This window comes from Choloepus didactylus, chromosome 2 (genome assembly GCF_015220235.1).
Source record: "Choloepus didactylus isolate mChoDid1 chromosome 2, mChoDid1.pri, whole genome shotgun sequence".
Taxonomy (NCBI): Eukaryota; Metazoa; Chordata; class Mammalia; order Pilosa; family Megalonychidae; genus Choloepus; species Choloepus didactylus.
The window spans coordinates 216,381,518-216,398,696 of NC_051308.1; the positions used below are offsets into that span (position 1 = coordinate 216,381,518).

At 44.7% G+C, this 17,179-nt stretch overlaps 1 protein-coding gene across 4 annotated transcripts in view; it reads left to right on the top strand.

Moving 5' to 3' along the window:
• Positions 1-9,565, top strand: part of CSMD2 (CUB and Sushi multiple domains 2) — a 646,653-nt gene extending 637,088 nt beyond the window's left edge. For all 4 annotated transcript variants that reach the window (XM_037827786.1, XM_037827788.1, XM_037827789.1 and 1 more), the window contains 5 exons: positions 354-466; positions 2,308-2,395; positions 3,813-3,951; positions 4,156-4,370; positions 7,169-9,565. In XM_037827786.1, the coding sequence (XP_037683714.1) occupies positions 354-466; positions 2,308-2,395; positions 3,813-3,951; positions 4,156-4,315 (500 nt within the window). In that variant the 3' untranslated portion in view covers positions 4,316-4,370; positions 7,169-9,565. The remainder of the gene's footprint in view (positions 1-353; positions 467-2,307; positions 2,396-3,812; positions 3,952-4,155; positions 4,371-7,168) is intronic.
• Positions 9,566-17,179: the final 7,614 nt, after the last annotated feature.

Here is a 17,179-nt window from a genome sequence, read left to right on the forward strand (position 1 = left end):
TCATGCATCCCTGCACCCACTGAATTGTAAACATACCCATTCATTAACTGACACATTAAAATACACAAAACCATATGCATTTTTTTTTCACACATGCATTTGTAAACAGGATCACAATCACAACCTGGTAATCCAGTTGTTTAGTAACACACATGTGCACATTCTTGCACATACTCTCATTCACACAGCGCTGTACTTACAAAATTTCACGTATGTAGAGAATGCTTATATCGACATCTGCCACACAGACCTATGCATGAAATTCTACTCACTCACACTCAAATACCCACGAATTTGGGTTTTGACATTTTTTTAGATCTTTCAAGTATACCCTCTGAACTTTCTTTTCCCAGGAATTTACAAAAAAGAAGATTTCCATCTCCTCCTCCAGGTTTACCAGGTTACTGGGCCTGTTGAGATCTTTGTGAATAAGTTCAAAGACGATCACTGGGCTTTAGATGGGCACGTAAGTCCAGTGAAATTCATCTGTGTCTTTGACCTCCTCACCCCCTGCCCCACACACGATTCTGAGATCACTGGCAGGGAAGAAACGGGGAGAAAGGTGTGGAAATTCTCAGGATCAAGGTGGGGAGCTTGGGGGGAGGTTTTCCATGAGGCCAGAACTGGGAGCAAAGGAGTCCATATCTGATAATGGAGCAGGCAAAGGTAAAAGGGCTGGGAGGCTCAGAATCCAGAGGGTCACCACTTCGGAGGGAGATGGAGTAAGTTCTGGAATTAGAGCAGAAAGCAAGAAATCAGAGGCATAAGAGTTCAAACAAACTGAAGACAACAGTGAAGGGGATGAGAGCTGGGAGGAGGTGAATCCCAAATGACTTCCGTGAACTTCTACTCACATTTGAGGATGAGGATTGTGGGCAATTTAGAAAATTTAGAAAAGTGTGAGAGACCAGGGCAGGGAGGAAAGGACAGGGCTTTTTGCACTGCCTTGCTGGGAAGTTTTATTACATTCTAGGGCATCCTTGAAATGGAAACCAGGTCCCCAGGGATGCTTCTATACCTTCTCATTTCACAGGTAGTTGGTTGAGCATGATGTCCACTAGAAGTACAATATTTCACCTACCACATTCTCAGCTTTCCTGTCTTGGGTTGTTGGAAATAGAAGAGAAAGGGGTGGAAAGGAGATGGGGTGATGGTAAAACTAGAGAAGCAAAGAGCTGAGGAGTCAGGGCAGATCCTCATGGACAGAAATTGCTGGGAGGTTGACACGAGGCCAGTGGCTTTAATAACTAATTTATAAACACATAAGGAGAATCAAGTAGGTTCCCCAGGGGATGGCATATACAGTTATCTGCTCGGTATGCCCCAGAGAATCTTAAGGATCCTCTTGGGTATCCAAATACTGGCTGGCTTCAGTAGTAGTAGTCCAGAAGCTCTGCAGGGGCAACAGACTCCACCATGCTGGGAGGGAACAAGGGTCAAAAGTGGGCAGCAGAGCTAAGAGGACAAACCAGAGGCAAGAAGGGAATGGTTCTCTGGAGGGTTAAGAGAGACTGGAGCAGCTTCCTAGGACAAGCCAACCACTGAGGCTCCCTTCTGTGGGCCACCGGGCATGCTCGGGGATGGGTGGGAAGATCAGCCTAGAGCCAGATGGGATGGAGCATCACCTAGGCATCCTCAAAGCATACCCTCAGCTGAGGGGTCCACGGACTACATGTTCGAGTGTCTGTCTCTGTTCTGTGAGCATCATGGAGACAGAGGCAGCAGGGAACATGGGAGAGTTATATCCCCCAAATACCCAACCCCCTCCCCAAAATTAATAGCTATTGGAACTGTGATGCCCTCTCCAAGATACTTTAAACACTAGGTACTTTTTAATCATGGTTCTATTGTTCTGTGATGCTCTAAAAGTCAATTTTTCACCACAATAATAATATCTAACACTTACATAGGGTCTGTTAAGTGTTCTAAATGCCGCATCGACATTAACTCATTTAGTCCTCACAGCAACCCTCTGACATAGGTATGCTTATTATTCCTGTCTTACAAGTGAGAAATTGAGACAGACAGATTAAGTGATTTGTCCAGTAGAAAATAAAAATTTCTCCCCACCTAATACAAGTAGTTGGTGCCCCTGCCCCACCCCCACCCTGCTCATACGTCATGCTCCGCCTTTCCTGGGTGTAGGAAGAGAGTCCAGTGTCTTTGTGTAGGAGCTGTGGGTGGGTGTGTGACACCAGCTTGTATGACAGCCTATGCCTGTGAGTGTATCACTTGGCTGGCCTGCAGGAGTTCTTGCTCCTTCCAGCCCACCTCCTATCTCGGCCTCTCCTCTCTCCACCATCGCAGGTCTCCTCAGAGTCCTCCGGAGGCACTTTCATCTACCAGGGCTCCGTCAAAGGCCAAGGCTTTGGGCAGTTCGGCTTTCAAAGACTTGGTAACTAGCAAGTGTCCCTTAGAAGTGTGAGCTCATGGGTATGGGTAAGAAACTGGGGTATGTTGGCATGGAGAGGGGGATTAGTGAAGTTCAGCAGTCTAAGATAGGGGTTCTTAACCTTTTGCAGGTTGAAGTTCTGATAAAAGCTAGGCCATCTCACTCCAAAAATAGCACATATACACACTCAACATTTGCTAAACAGTTTCACAGCTCAGCCCTTAAGTTAAGAGCTCCCAACTTAAGGGACGTTGGGTCTCAGGTAGAGCCCTTGGGCACTTGACCTGGCCAGCCCTTGGGCATCCTTAAGCATTCAAGCTGGGGGTTCTCAGGGCTGCCTTTACTTGTGATGTCAGTTTCCTCTTCAGCAGTCCTAGGAGATTGGGATTGTTGTCCCCATTTTACAGATGAGGAAACTGAGGAAGTGGATTCCCTCCTATGTTCTTCCTTCACATTTTTTCCCCCTGCATGGTACAGGTCACCAGTGTCAAACATCCTGACCTCAAAGACTCTAATGAGGGAAGAGGGTCCTGGATCCTCAGAAGCAGTGGGAGGGGGACGGGAGGCAGTCATGGGTGCTCCAGAGCCAGCTCATCACCCCTGGCACACACCCCTCCAGTCCCCAAGGGCCCTGTCATTGCAATTCAGAAAGCATTTCCCTGTATGAAGCAGAAATCTGCCTCCCTGTCGCTCCCACTGCACTCTGCTCCTCCCCCAGAGTTGTTTCTAGCTCTGCCCTCTTGAGATGCATGGAGTAAGTCCACTCTCTCTTCCATACAGCAGCCCTTCAAATACTTGAAGACAGTTCCCCAGGCCCCCACAGCCAAACAAACTGGAAAAAAAAATCAGAAAATCAGGATTCTTGTTCTGGGTCCCCACCTGATTCATGGCCTCCTGGGGCAGACCTTCTGCCTTCTTGGGGTCTCAGCCCTATCAGTCAGGGGGACATTGGCAGGGGCCCCCAGGACCAGTGTGTTCTTTTGAGCTCCCCGACTCATGGGCGAGGCTGGGGGACAGAAGTAGAAGCTTTAGGGTCCTTCTCCCTCTCCATCCACAGCAGTTGCATTTTCACTTCCTTATAAGATTTCATCTACTAAAAAGCTTCTGTGGCCAAAAAAAGTTTAGAAACTTCCACCCCTTAAGATTCTCTTCTGAGACATGGTTTCAGGTTCTTCTCCAGACTGTCTTCCCCAGGACTGAGCACAGCCCTCCAGAAACAGTCGGACCAGCGGGAGGCAGAAGCTCATGGGCCCCCTCCTCCGGGGGAGTGTCTGAGTGTGTGTGTGGAAGGCAGGAGGGGAATGGGCTCTGGGCAACATCCCAAGCCCCAGCTGCACTTCTCCATAGTGTGCGGTGGGGTAGGGTGGTCGCCGGGGACTGTCAGCCTCAGACTGTGTCTCTGTGGTTTGGGACTTTGCAGACCTCAGGCTGCTGGAGTCAGACCCCGAGTCCATCGGCCGCAACTTTGCTTCCAACAGCAGCTCCGTGGCAGCTGCCATCCTGGTGCCCTTCATCGCCCTCATCATCGCGGGCTTTGTGCTCTATCTCTACAAGCACAGGTACGCTGACGAAAGGAGGCCCGGGGGCCCGGAAGACTGACGGGATGGGTCAGGACCCCAAACCCACCTGGAGCTATGACCTTCTAAAGGAGAAATCACCTCCCTCACCCCCTCCCTGGTCCCCTTTCTATCCTCTTACCTCTCTGGGTTGCTCTCTCTTTTTATGTCTTGGTCACTCTCTCTCTCTCTCTCTCTTATTCCCAGAAGAAGACCCAAAGTTCCATTCAATGGCTATGCTGGCCACGAGAACACAAATGTCCGGGCCACGTTTGAGAACCCCATGTATGATCGCAACCTCCAGCCCACAGACATCATGGCCACCGAGGCGGAGTTCACCGTCAGCACAGTGTGCACAGCAGTATAGCCTCCAGGCCTGGCTGCCACCGCTGCCACCGCCGAGAGCCCCGCCCCAGCCGCCGGTGAGATGGGGGAGTGGGAGGCGGACAGGCCCAGAGGGGAGGGCACCCACAGACCGTGCTGACCCCACAGCCCCATGGCAGACACAGACATGTACCCAAAGAGGCCCAGAAGCTCCCGCCTAGAGAGACACATCCATGCAGATACATCCATCAAGACAAGAGCTGTGCACTGAGAACGGTCTGTGCCAGGCACTGAGCTTAGCGCTTGGGAAAAACTCAAAAAGTTGCTAGCATTTATTAAGCACCCATGGTATATACCAGGCACTGTTCTAAGCACAATACAGATCTAAATGAACCTGTACAACACCTAGGACATAGGTGCTATATTATTTCCCTTTAGAGCTGAGGAAACTGAGCCACGCAAAAGGAAATTAGCTTGCCCAAGGTCACACAGCTAATAAGTAGCAGCATCGGAATCCAATCCCAGGCAGGCTAGCTCCAGAGGCTCTGCTCTTACCATTGGGCTTAGCAGAATATCCAAATGGAGCAAAACAGACAGGCTGGCACAATCCCTGCCGTTGGGTCTGAGGGGAGGAGCCCCTCCAGCACATGGGCAGGGGCAGACGCAAGCACATGTAGAAGCTCACAAGTTCACCCTGTGACACTTAGAGACACACACATGCACTCTCATCTGACGGGCCCACTAGAGAGGAGCTGGCAAATCCAAAGAGTGTTGTCTGTTCTCTCTGCTCTCCCTCGATGAAGGAACTATGCAAGATACCTTCTTCCTTTGGGAGCTGGGAACCTGTGGGAGTTGCAGCCCCCTCTGAAACCTGTACCTTCTTCCCCAAACCCCATTTGCTGGGGACAGGCAACTAGCCTCTCTCACATACCTCTTCCCACTTTAGAGAGCCCCTGCCTGGGTTTGTGGGCTCTGGGGACAAAAGCCGCAGGCCCAGAGAGATGGGGATTTCAATAGGGCAAGGGAGAATTTGTCAGTGGGTTGACAGTCAAACCAAAAGGCTAACTGAGCTCTCCCTTCTGACGCTCCCATTTATGGCTGTGCTTGTGGCATTCATCCCCTGGCCAAGTGTATACAGCAGTTGTGAGGAAACAGGATGGTGTGAATTAGAGTGTAAGGATCGGGCTGACGGAAATGGTGGGGACAGTAAATGCTAGGGGAGTTAGAAGAGTAACGAGAGTAATTACCAAAGTCTCCATCTACAGACTGCATGTGGTATTTAACGCGCATTATTTCCTAAATCTTCACAACTCTAGGAGGGTTTTTACAGCCTCATGCAGCTGGTGAGTGGTACAGCCATGACTCAAAAGCCTGTGCTTTCAAACCCTTCGATACACTGCCTCCAATTCTCCCCTCCCATGTGGGATCCATTTTTTTCTCCAGATCATTTCTATACCATAAGTCTGAGCTTCAAATCTTAAGTATTATGATAATTTATGCATAAAGAGATTGAAATTATTTTCAGAATGTATAAGGGCAACTAGAATACAAACAACCATCCTTTTACGTATCCCCAAAACAGGAAGTTAAAGAAGGGGAAGAAAATATTCCAGTGGGCTCATTTTGTTTCTTTCTTAGAAAAGTTGTGCATTTACAGAACAATCATGCATAAAACACAGGATCCCCATACACCACCCTGTTAACACCTTGTATTGGTGTGGAATGTTTGTTACACTTGATGTGAGAACACTATTATAATTGCACTATTATAACAATTTATAATTGTCCCCATTGGGCTCATTTTTAACATGCCAAAATTATTCCTGAGGTTTCATCTTTATGCTCAATCTTTACTATTTTTCATACTCAGAACTTTAACAAAAATACCCTCTGAAGATATAAATCAGGCCTTAAAGGTGATCAGTAATGTATCGGAACTTCAAGTCACTGCATGAATTATTGAACAGTATAAGAAAAAAACAAGAATGTTCCATCACCCACCTTAGGCTCTGCTGGGTTGCAGGCACCCGGGATGCCAGGTACTTCCACCTCTGGGGCATCTGGGAGTTGGTGGCTCCAAATCTAAGCAGCCCTCTGCGTCGTCTCCTCACCTGCAGCCAGGGCCTCGGAGCATGCCGCCCCCACCCCCAGCTCCCCAGCAAAGCCCTCTGGCCTCCCCACCTTGCCCATAGCTGGAGCCCAGAGAAAGCGTTGCTTGGCTTAGGTTGGGGATGCCTAAACAACCACCCTGAACACACACACATACGTTTAAAATAAGTGATTCGGTGATCAATTCAAATAATGCCTAGTGAGAATGGCTGACATCAAAACCAATATCTCCCTACATAGGGAAATAATTAAGACTTGTGGGTCATTGAGTAAGTGGGCAAGAGGGCAGGGCTGAATTATGATTTTTGTTGGTCCTGGGCACTTTTGCCTTTGTGCATCCCTTCCTCTATTGAGAATATATATATATTAAGAAGTGTATTTTACAACTGTGTTGGTATAAATATGAGTATAATCCAAGCTAAGATTCATTATTGTATATCCATTATTATTATATTCCTTTTTTTTTCTGATTTTAAAACAAACTAAATTAAAACATTTTCATGACCCCTAAAAGTATTGTGAGCCCTAGGCGCCTTGCATAATGGATGTCGGCTCCACACAGGAAAAAGTCACTAGAAAAATCTGTGCCCTGCTGTGTGTGTTCTCTACCTACACTCACCCCAGCGTGGGAAGGTTAAAAAGCCAAGATAAGGATCAAGGCATCTAAGTTGCCTTGATTCTTTTTTCTTTATTTCTTCTTGGTTTTGCTTCCTTTCTCGTGCCCTGTTCTGCCCAGCCTACCCCCCACCCACTTTTGCAAACTCAAGTCTTGTCTGTTTGTCCCCAGTTCTCCGGGGGCAGGAAGTGAGCTCCCCTGAGCACAGTGCCCAGTGCCCATCTTCATCCGTCTCTCCACCTGTGTCTGCTACCGCTGGGACTTGGGTCATGCCCTGCCACCATCTGCACCTGCCACCCTGGAGAGGACTCTCGCTCTGCCCCAACTTTGGGCAGGAAAGGACGAGGGGCTGCAGACATAAGAAGGAAGTTTATGGATTTAAAATAGCAAAGCAACTTGTGGATGTGCATGTGTGGGTGTGTGTAGGAGCCTGTGCACACATAAACACACATCTTCCCCTTCACTTAGCTCCTTTGGAAGAGGCAGTAGAAGCTTAAAATAGAGAAATGTATGTGAACGATGTCCCATGCTCTGCTCCCCACAAACACAGAGAAGAACTGAAGTTGGGGGGCCACTATCAGCCTTGAAACCAACCTGCCCTCCATGTCCCATGTATGAGGACATGAGTGATTGTATCCGGATGATGTATCCCATGGAGATCAGTGCACAGAATCAGATGGACGGTCCCATCTGCAAAATGACAGCAAGGATTACCCCCAAGGACAGAAAACATCTCAAGAAGTAGTTTGGAAATCAAGTGCTTTATTTTCAAACATAATTTTATTGCATTCCAAACCCATTAACAAGTCATTCCAGGTACTGGGCCGCACTGGAAAAGAAAGGCGAGTCAGGGGAGGACAGGGCAGAAATCCAACAATGAGCCCAGACAGGGACACCAAGTCTGGAGACAGTGGGGAGGGCAGGAAGGGACAGAAGAGCAAACCTTCCCCAGTATCTGAAAATAGCGGCTTCTGTGTACTGAGGTCCTTCTCTGTTCCAGGCACCTTAGGTATATTATTTCTAGTCCTTAAAGCAAACAAAAGGTAGGAATATTATTCCTATTTTAAATATAAGAAAACAGAAGCTCAGAAAGGTAGAAGAGACTTATGCCACATAGCTAGTAAGTGTGGATTCAGGATGCAAATCCAGATCTGTCTGACTCCAAAGTCCAATGCACCAGCTGCCAGATCCCAGTTCTAGAAGGGGCACCAAAGAAGGGGGAGTATGTGAATCTCTACAGAAGCACTGTGGCTAGGTCTGGTGGGAGACCTGTGTGTCCTGTCTGGGTTCTGCTCTCTCCTCCTGGGCAGCAGCAGAGCAAGGACCCAATACCTCAGGCCCCTCGGGGGTGGCACTGGTCCTTGGTGCCCAGCAGACCCGACCACAGCAAGCAAAGGACCTGGGAGCTCCTGAATCAAAAGAATGAAGTGTATGAAAGTCACACTTCACCAGCTCCTTGCAAGTGCATTTGATTTATTTTGACAATTTCATTGTGCTTGGGTCATTGGTAAAAGTATTGTTGGGAAGCCAATGAGCTTAGGAATTAAAGTACAGTGTTTTGAATAACTGAAACATCTCTTTCTCTGTCCTCAGAAGGGCCCCATAGACGTAAACACCTGTGCATGCATGACAGGTGTTATTCTATTGAAATAACAAATAGAAATGTGCAAGAATGGAGTGGCAGGAGTACCTGGTTCTTAAGCAAATTCTGGGTTTGGGACAAGTAAAAGATCCAATCAGTGTTAAGATTGGCTAAAGTGACAGGTGTCCATTTCCAGCGGATACCATGGGGACTGGCAATAGGAGGTGCCCCTCCCCCCTGCCAGCACCCCGTCCAGGCCACAGCCTCCCTGGGGGCTTGGCGGGAGAGGGCCAATCCAGATGCACACACTCACACTCCCATCGTTTTCTGTCCCTGGAGCCAATGCAGAAAGCTCTTTGGCTGGTCCCTTCCCCCTTCTTACACTCCTCTCAGACCAATCAGGGACTCCCCCAGCCTGCATCGCCTGCCCCTGTGTCTCGTTGCGAAGTCCCACGAGATGCCCAAGGAGCAGGCGCTGGTGGGGCACCCAGCACACCACTGTGCAGCCCCCTTTCCCATCCCTGGTATCTTCTCTCCACCCCCAGAGGCTTGGAAGGGAGCAGGGCAGACTAGACCTCCCGCCCGCCATTCGCCCCGTATACCCACCGCCATCCCATGAGGGAAAAAAAGTGAAACAACAAAAAAATCTTTTGTACAGAGATATATTTTTATTATACAATGTTTGTACAGTACCAAAAAATGAAAGGAAAAAAAGGTGTAAATTTTTTTTCATTATTGTAGGTAAATGATAGTGGAAGCCTTTTTTTGTAAATATAATAAAATGTATAAATATGGTTTTCAGAAAACATCAAGTGCTGTAAATATGTAATCTACACACCTTCTTGGCTTGTCTGCAGTATATACATTTAATTTATCTGTCTCTGTATATGAGGCTTCCCCCCTGGGGTCCTGCATTATGGTACTTTCCTGAATTTGAAAGCAATTTTAAATTTTTTGAATTCAAATAAAATATAAATTTTTGCATTGGTTTTCTTACATTTTTATGGCCTTTTTCATGGCTGGGGGCAATGGTTTGTTGGGGAAGAGGCGGAGTCTTGATTTGTCAGGCTGCTGTGACAAATTCCACACAACAGGTGGGCTTAACAACAGGAATTTGTTGGCTTCTGGTTTGGGAGGCTGGCGGTCCGAAATCAAGGTGTTAGCCAGGCCGTGCTTTCTCCCCGAAGCCTGGAGAGCTCTAGCGCTGGTTTGCTGCAATCCTCCGGGTTCCTTGGCTTGCAGCTCTGCCTTCCATCACATGGCCGTCTCTCTCTCCTGTGCCTGCTCTTCTGGTGTCCACTGACTCCTGGCTTCAGGTTTCTTCTCTTTATGAGGCTTCCAATAATATGGGTTGAGACCCAGCCTGCTTCAGTGAGCCCGGACCCTAACTAAAACCAACATCTTCAAAAGGTCCTGTTTACACATGAGTTCACAGCCACAGGAACACAGATTAAGATGAAGAACACATCAAAATCGGGTTATATAATTCAACCTACCACAAGAGGAAAGATATTTTGTGCTAAAAGCCAAGGGTGGAAATGTGGAAATCCCTTTCTTAAAATGCATTACCCTTTAGAACATCCAGCACAAACGATAATGGAGCCCAGGTCAGCTCGAGGGAGACTCTTCAGGACAAAGGAGCTACTCCCCTTCAGCATGGACCAAGGTCAGGATCTAATGCTGTAACCCAAAGGGCAGGTGGGCTTAAACAGCAGAAATTCCATTGTAGAAAAAGGCTGGATCAAGGAGGATCATCCAGGTATGACAGCCCCTAAAGAAGAGGTGAGGAGAGAAGTAAAAGATTGGCAAGAGTGTATCCTTCTCTAAATGCACATAAAGTACCTCGTTGCATGTGGAAAATTCATCTAGACGACCTTCAGTTTTCCAACTCCCACTATCCTTTGCTTTTGCACCGCACCTTGGCTCCCACTCTCCTCCCCCAAGCTACCCTAATAACTGATTCGGACCAAGTTTCCAAGTTTGAATAAAAGTACCATGTCTGAGACATAACTTTTGGTATTTACCCACCGGCCACACAGAACCAACTAGGTGGACCCAGCCCTCCCATCAGGGACAGCAGGTAGGTGGGCAGATGGATTCAGGGTCAAGAATTGGACTGTTGTGAAACGCAGGTTCCTGCTGGTTGGGAGTCTGAGGAACAATGTGGTAAGTATTATGTCTGTGTTCAAATTATAAATTCACGCCAGCATACAAACACTTTGCAAGAAAAGGGAAGACATGTTTTTGGTACTACTTAGCATGGGAAAAGACTCCCAAATATCAGGCCAGGAAAGGCTTTCATAAGTTTAAGGGCACGGAGAGAGGAGGCAGGCCCAAACTACAATGCCTGTGGGACAAGCTATACCATCCCCATAAGATAAAACCATTCCAAGGGAAAAAGTTACCCTTGAACTAAGAAATCATGTAAGCAACTCAAACTACCGCATCACTCACCCCAACAGGCTTACCTGTTGTTGCTTGTTGAGGAAAATCCTATACATTTTATCATGGACAGAAAAGGGCCAATTTATCTACAAATTTTCTACAAAAAGAAAAAAGAAAATGATTAGTACAAAATTTTGGCTAATGAAAATACTCCCCCCAAAAATAAACAAGGCATAGGAATACTTTTTAAAAACCATTCCAAAAGGAATTAAATATTAAACAAACAATTACAAATATTAAAATACAGTAAACCAGAAGTTTAAAAACTCAGAATACTAACGGACATAAAACAGGAAGAAGTGAAATGTAAGGTGACCAAAAAAAGACAAATATCTTAGAACTTAAGAACAACTTACAAAGTGTCCAAGGGAAAATACATACAGAAAGAAAGTATAATAAAAGACATACAGGAGGGGAATTAAAACATCTAAGAGGATAAAAATTAAAAAGTAAAAAGGATCAGAAAGAAAGTAAGGTATTGAAGACAGGCAAAGACAAGCCAATTTATGTACAATAGGAGTTCCAGTAAAAGGAAACCTAAATAAGTGGATCAGAATTAATATTTAAAATTATATTCTGGAGAACCCAAGATGGCTAGGTAAAACAGGGCAAAAAAAACACCTCCGTGAAAAATACTAGATAAAAGCCAGAAAGTGACCCAGAACACAAGTTCCAGTGATGCACCAGCCGGACAAGGTCTGCTAAATCCACAGGGACCGTGCATTTGGTGAAACCAGGAGTCTGCATTCTGAAACGAGTGCGTGAGCCGGCTCAGTGGCCACGCTGTGGTGTGGGGAAACCATGGGTTGGCATTTGGAGATGGACTAGTTCTTTAAAAAAAAAAAAAAAAAAACCTGGGACAACTGCGGATACAACAGTGAGAACCGCACAGTGAAGCATGGCAGGAGCGGGCTCTCCCAACACCTTGGTGTCTGGCATGGAGGATAGCCCTTCCCACACCCGCTGCTGATTGTCTCAGGGCCAGGGGGGCAGAGGGGAGCCAAAAGGAGAAAGAAACCGTGCCCCTTGCAACCATCTCCCTGGCAGGCTGGGGAGCTCCCACCCAAGGCTGGATCCACAGCCCACAGCCGTGCCAAGAAACCCACTGTGACGGAGAGTACTTCCCACAACACCGTGCATACACCACAATATCAGCTGTGGACAGTGGCCTTTAGGGCACCCACAGCTAATTGTCCTGGAGCTGGGAAGGCAGAGCTGTGCGAAGAGGGGGAAATTAACACGCCCCATTCAACCATATTTACAGCAGGCTGGGAAAGCCCCTGCATGGCCCAGCGGCCCAGGGCTTCCCTGGAGGGCCGGCACACACTTGTGATGTGGCTCAGCCTTCCCTTGGCAGGGGTTCCAGAAGAGCACTGCTGAGAAGGGGGACCTGCTCGGAAATCCCAGGGACCCTATGCCAGTGCCAGGGACTTGTGGGTCAGCGGCAGAGACAATCAGTGGTAGGACTGAGGTGAGGGCTTGGACTCTTGCAACAGCCTTAAATCTCCAGGAACACCTAGAAGGTTTGATTATTAAAGCCGCCCTGCCTCCCTAACCACTCAGACACACACCCCACATTCAGGGCAGACAGCACCAACAACACACCCAAACTTGGTGCACCAATTGAACACCGCAACAATCAGACCCCCACACACCACAAAGACAAAGCTGGGGAGAACTGACTTGAGGGGAATAAGTGACTCACGGAAGCCATCTGCTGGTTAGTTAGAGAAAATGTACAGCACCAAGCTGTAGATCTGACAAATTAGAGATTGGTATTCTATAGACCCTGAAAGAAACCCATCAAGTAAAGCAAATGCCAAGAGGCCAAAAACAACAGAAAATCTTAAAGCATATGATAAAACCAGATGATATGGAGAACCCAAACCCAAACACCCAAATCAAAAGATCAGAAGAGACACAGTACTTGGCACAATAATCAAAGAACTAAAGTCAAACAACGAGAGCATGACACAGGATATAAAGGACATGAAGAAGACCCTAGAAGAGCATAAAGAAGAAATTGCAAGAGTAAATAAAAAAATAGATGATCTTATGGAAATAAAAGAAACTGTTGGCCAAATTAAAAAGACTTGGGATACACATAATACAAGATCAGATGAAGTTGAACAACGACTCAGTGTCCTTGAGGACCACAGAATGGAAAATGAAAGAACAAAAGAAAGAATGGGGAAAAAAATCGAAAAAATTGAAATGGATCCCAGGGATACGATAGATAAAGTAAAATGTCCAAATTTAAGACTCACTGGTGTCCCAGAAGGGGAAGAAAAGGGTAAAAGTCCAGAAAGAGTATTCAAAGAAATTGTTGGGGAAAACTTCCCAAACCTTCTACACAATAAAAATACACAAAGCATAAATGCCCAGTGAACTCCAAATAGAATAAATCCAACTAAACGCACTCCAAGACATATTCTGATCAGACTGTCAAATACTGAGTAGAAGGAGCAAGTTCTGAAAGCAGCAAGAGAAAAACAATTCACCACATACAAAGGAAACAACATAAGACTAAGTAGTGACTACTCAGCGGCCACCATGGAGGCAAGAAGGCAGTGGCATGACATATTTAAATTCTACCAGAATTTCCAACCAAGAATACTTTATCCAGCAAAGCTCTCCTTCAGATTTGAGGGAGAGCTTAAATTTTTCACAGACAAACAAATGCTGAGAGATTTTGCTAAAAAAAGTCCTGTCCTACTTCAGATAGTAAAGGGAGCCCTACCAATAGAGAAACAAAGAAAGGAGAGAGAGAGAGAGAGAAATTTAAAAGACATATATGGGACATTACATCCCAAATCACCAGGACACACATTCTTCTCTAGTGATCATGGATCTTTCTCCAGAAGAGACTATATGCTGGGACATAAAACAAGCCTCAATAAATTTTTTAAAATAATTGAATTTATTCAAAGCACATTCTCTGACCACAATGGAATACAAATAGAAGTCAATAACTATCAGAGACTTAGAAAATTCACAAACACCTGGAGGGTAAAAATTAGGGGGCGATGAAAACATTCCTGGATAATCAAAAGCTGGGGGATTTCATCACCAATAGATCAGTTCTATAAGAAATGCTAAAGGGAATTGAGCAGGCTAAAAGGAAGGAACACTAAATTGTCTGAAACCACATGAAGAAATAAAGATTTCCAGTAAAGATCACATGGTAAATATAAATACCAATACTACTGTATTTTTTATTTGTAACTCCACTATTTACTTCCTACAGGATCTAAAATACATAAACTGTAATGACAGATCAGTGGTTTTGGACTCAGTGTAAAATATGTAATTTTTTAAAAGAACTACATAAAGGTGGGGGAATGGAGGAGTATAGGAACATAGTTTATGTGTCCTATTGAAGTTAAGTTGGTATCAAAGAAAAACAAGATTGTTATAGACTTAAGAGGTTAAATTTAAGCCCCATGGTAAACACAAAGAAAGTATCAGAGAATATGACCATAGAGATGAAAAGTGGAGTATGGGTTATGAGAAGTGGGGGATGGGGCAATGGGGAGTTAAGAAATGAGTGTAGGGTTTCTGTTTGGGGTGAAGGGAAATTTATACTAATGGATGGTGGGAAGGTGATAGCATTGCAACATTCTAAATGTGATTAATCCCACTAATGGAATGCTAGGGAGGGGTTGGAATGGGAAGATTTAGGCTGTACATATGTTTCCACAAGTGAAAAAAAAAAGTCTAAATAGACAATGACAATTAAATGCCAAGGATGATCCTGGATGGGATCTGAGGATGGAGGACAGGAGGCTCAAAGGGACACAGTTGGGACATAAGGAAAAAAAAAGGAAATAAAGAATGTAAGCTTTGTATCAATGTTGAATTTCTTGAACTTCTTAGCTGCGCTTAATGGTAATGCATAAAAGAATGTTCTTGTTCATGGGAAATGTATACGTGAATTATATTGTCTGTTCAAGGATGTGTGCAGCTTGCTCTCATATGTTCAGAAGACAGAGCAATAGATGATGGATGATAGACAGGGAGGGAGGGAAAGAAAGAAATGATGGTGTGACAGGATGTTAAAGTTGGTGGATCAGGGTATCGGGGGAGGGGGGTCAGGGTATGCTGGAGTTCTGTGTATGGGGTTTGTATTGTTTTTGCAATTATTCCTGTAAGTTTGAATTTATTTCAAAATAAAATAAAAAATAAAATAAAATTATATTCTAAAAAAACTTTCTAACTAAAAGAAAAACTTAATCTACATATTGAGAGGCCTACCATACTCCTGCAAAAATTATCCTGGAATGGTCAACTCTAAGACATATGCTAGTAAAACTGTAATACTTTAAGGAAAAAGAAGATATTCTCTGGGCCTCCATGCTAAAAGAATAAGTGACTTGCAAAGGAATGCAAATTTAGTTCTCAAATTTCTCAATAGCAACACAGAAAGGTAAACAAGAGTGGAGCATCATTTTCAACAAACTGAAGGAAAAAGAAAGTATGAGGCTAGGATTTTATAAGCAGTGGTGATTTTAAGCATTAAGACCGTGGAAAAAAATATATTGAATATTCAGAACTCAGGAAGGTTTTACTCAGGAGGACTTCCTGAAGAATCTACTACTGATGAGAGAACAAGTTCCATCCAGCCAAGTGATAATTGAGGAAGGAACTTCAGCAAAAGGACTGGTGTTGAGTATTGAATATATTGAAATCCAGTGTGAACATGCAGATAGAGATGGAAGAATAGGAGGTAAATTCCATATGGTCTGACAAAATGGAAATAACATATTTTTTAATGGGAGGAGAAGGCAAAGAGAAGGGGGAAAGTAGAAAGAGCTCATTGGTTGCCACATAGAGAATAGATGGGAGTCAAAAGATCACCTAAAGAAGGGTTTTTCAAACTCAGCACTATTGACAGTATGGACCAGATAATTTTTGTTGAAAAGCTCAACTGTCCTGTGCATTGTAAGATGTTTAGCAGCATCCCTGGCCTCTACCCATCAGATACCAGTAGCACCCCTCCCCGAGTCGTAACATCCAAAAGTATCTCCAGACATTGCCAAATGTCCTGGGAAGCAAAATTGACACCTCATTGAGAACCACTGATCTAAGGCTAATAAAATAGTAAGAACTACTTACTAATAAAATAGTAAGTAGAGATAGGGAGCATAGAGGGCATTTCATAAATATATTAGTATAAAGGTAATCACTTGGAAGAAGCCATAGGAGCATTCACAAGTTGGAAATTATTGGACCCCAGAAGAAAAAGAAGGCACCGTGTACATTCATGTAACAGAAATTCTAGGGAACTCCAAAGATTGCTAGCCAGCCAGAAAATAACAACCCCAGGAGGAAGCAAGTCTTCTAATTTCAAAACCCTTTGCTCAATATGTATTGTTTAGAGCTCTGTACATGTCCAGTAGGTCAAGCTTATTAACTGGGTTCAAATTTTCTATCTTTAAAATGTTTTGTCTACTTGAGCTACCAATAATTGAAAGAATATATTGAAATCTAACATAATAATGGTGAATTTGTCAGTTTTTCTGTGATTCTAACAGTATTTGTTTTGTATATCCCAAAGGCTATTTTATTAAATATATACAACTTAAAAAAAAAAGAAAGAAAAGAAATAGTATACCAGAAAAAAAGTATTTTTTGCTTAAGAAATTGTTCATTCTTGGCTAACCTCAAGAATGTGCTAAATACTTGGGGGCAGTAATTTCTAAAAGCTCATCTGTTGAAGTTATCACTGATCGAAAACAAAATGAGGATTAAAAATAATATAGTGAGTTGTTCATTTAAAAAAAAACCTTTGCTCACTTACTACTTGTCTAGTTGTGAGTGAAAATCCTAAGGAAGACAGTTGTCAGCTGATCTATTGACAATGCAACCATGGGAGTTAATGACATTCAAAGATGTAGCTGTAGACTTCACCCAGGAAGAGTGGGCATTGCTAGACACATCCCAGAGAAAGCTATTCAGAGAAGTGATGCTGGAAAATATCAATCATCTGGTCTCAGTGAAATGTCAGGTCTGCAAATCAGATGTGCCCCAAACAGCATCTCTATTTGCCACTGACACTTCAGCACCATTGAATCAGCTGGATCATGTGGTCCAAGTGGCAGAGCAGCTTGCACAGGAGCCTGTCACAGAGCCTCCTCCCGTTCTGGTACCCACTC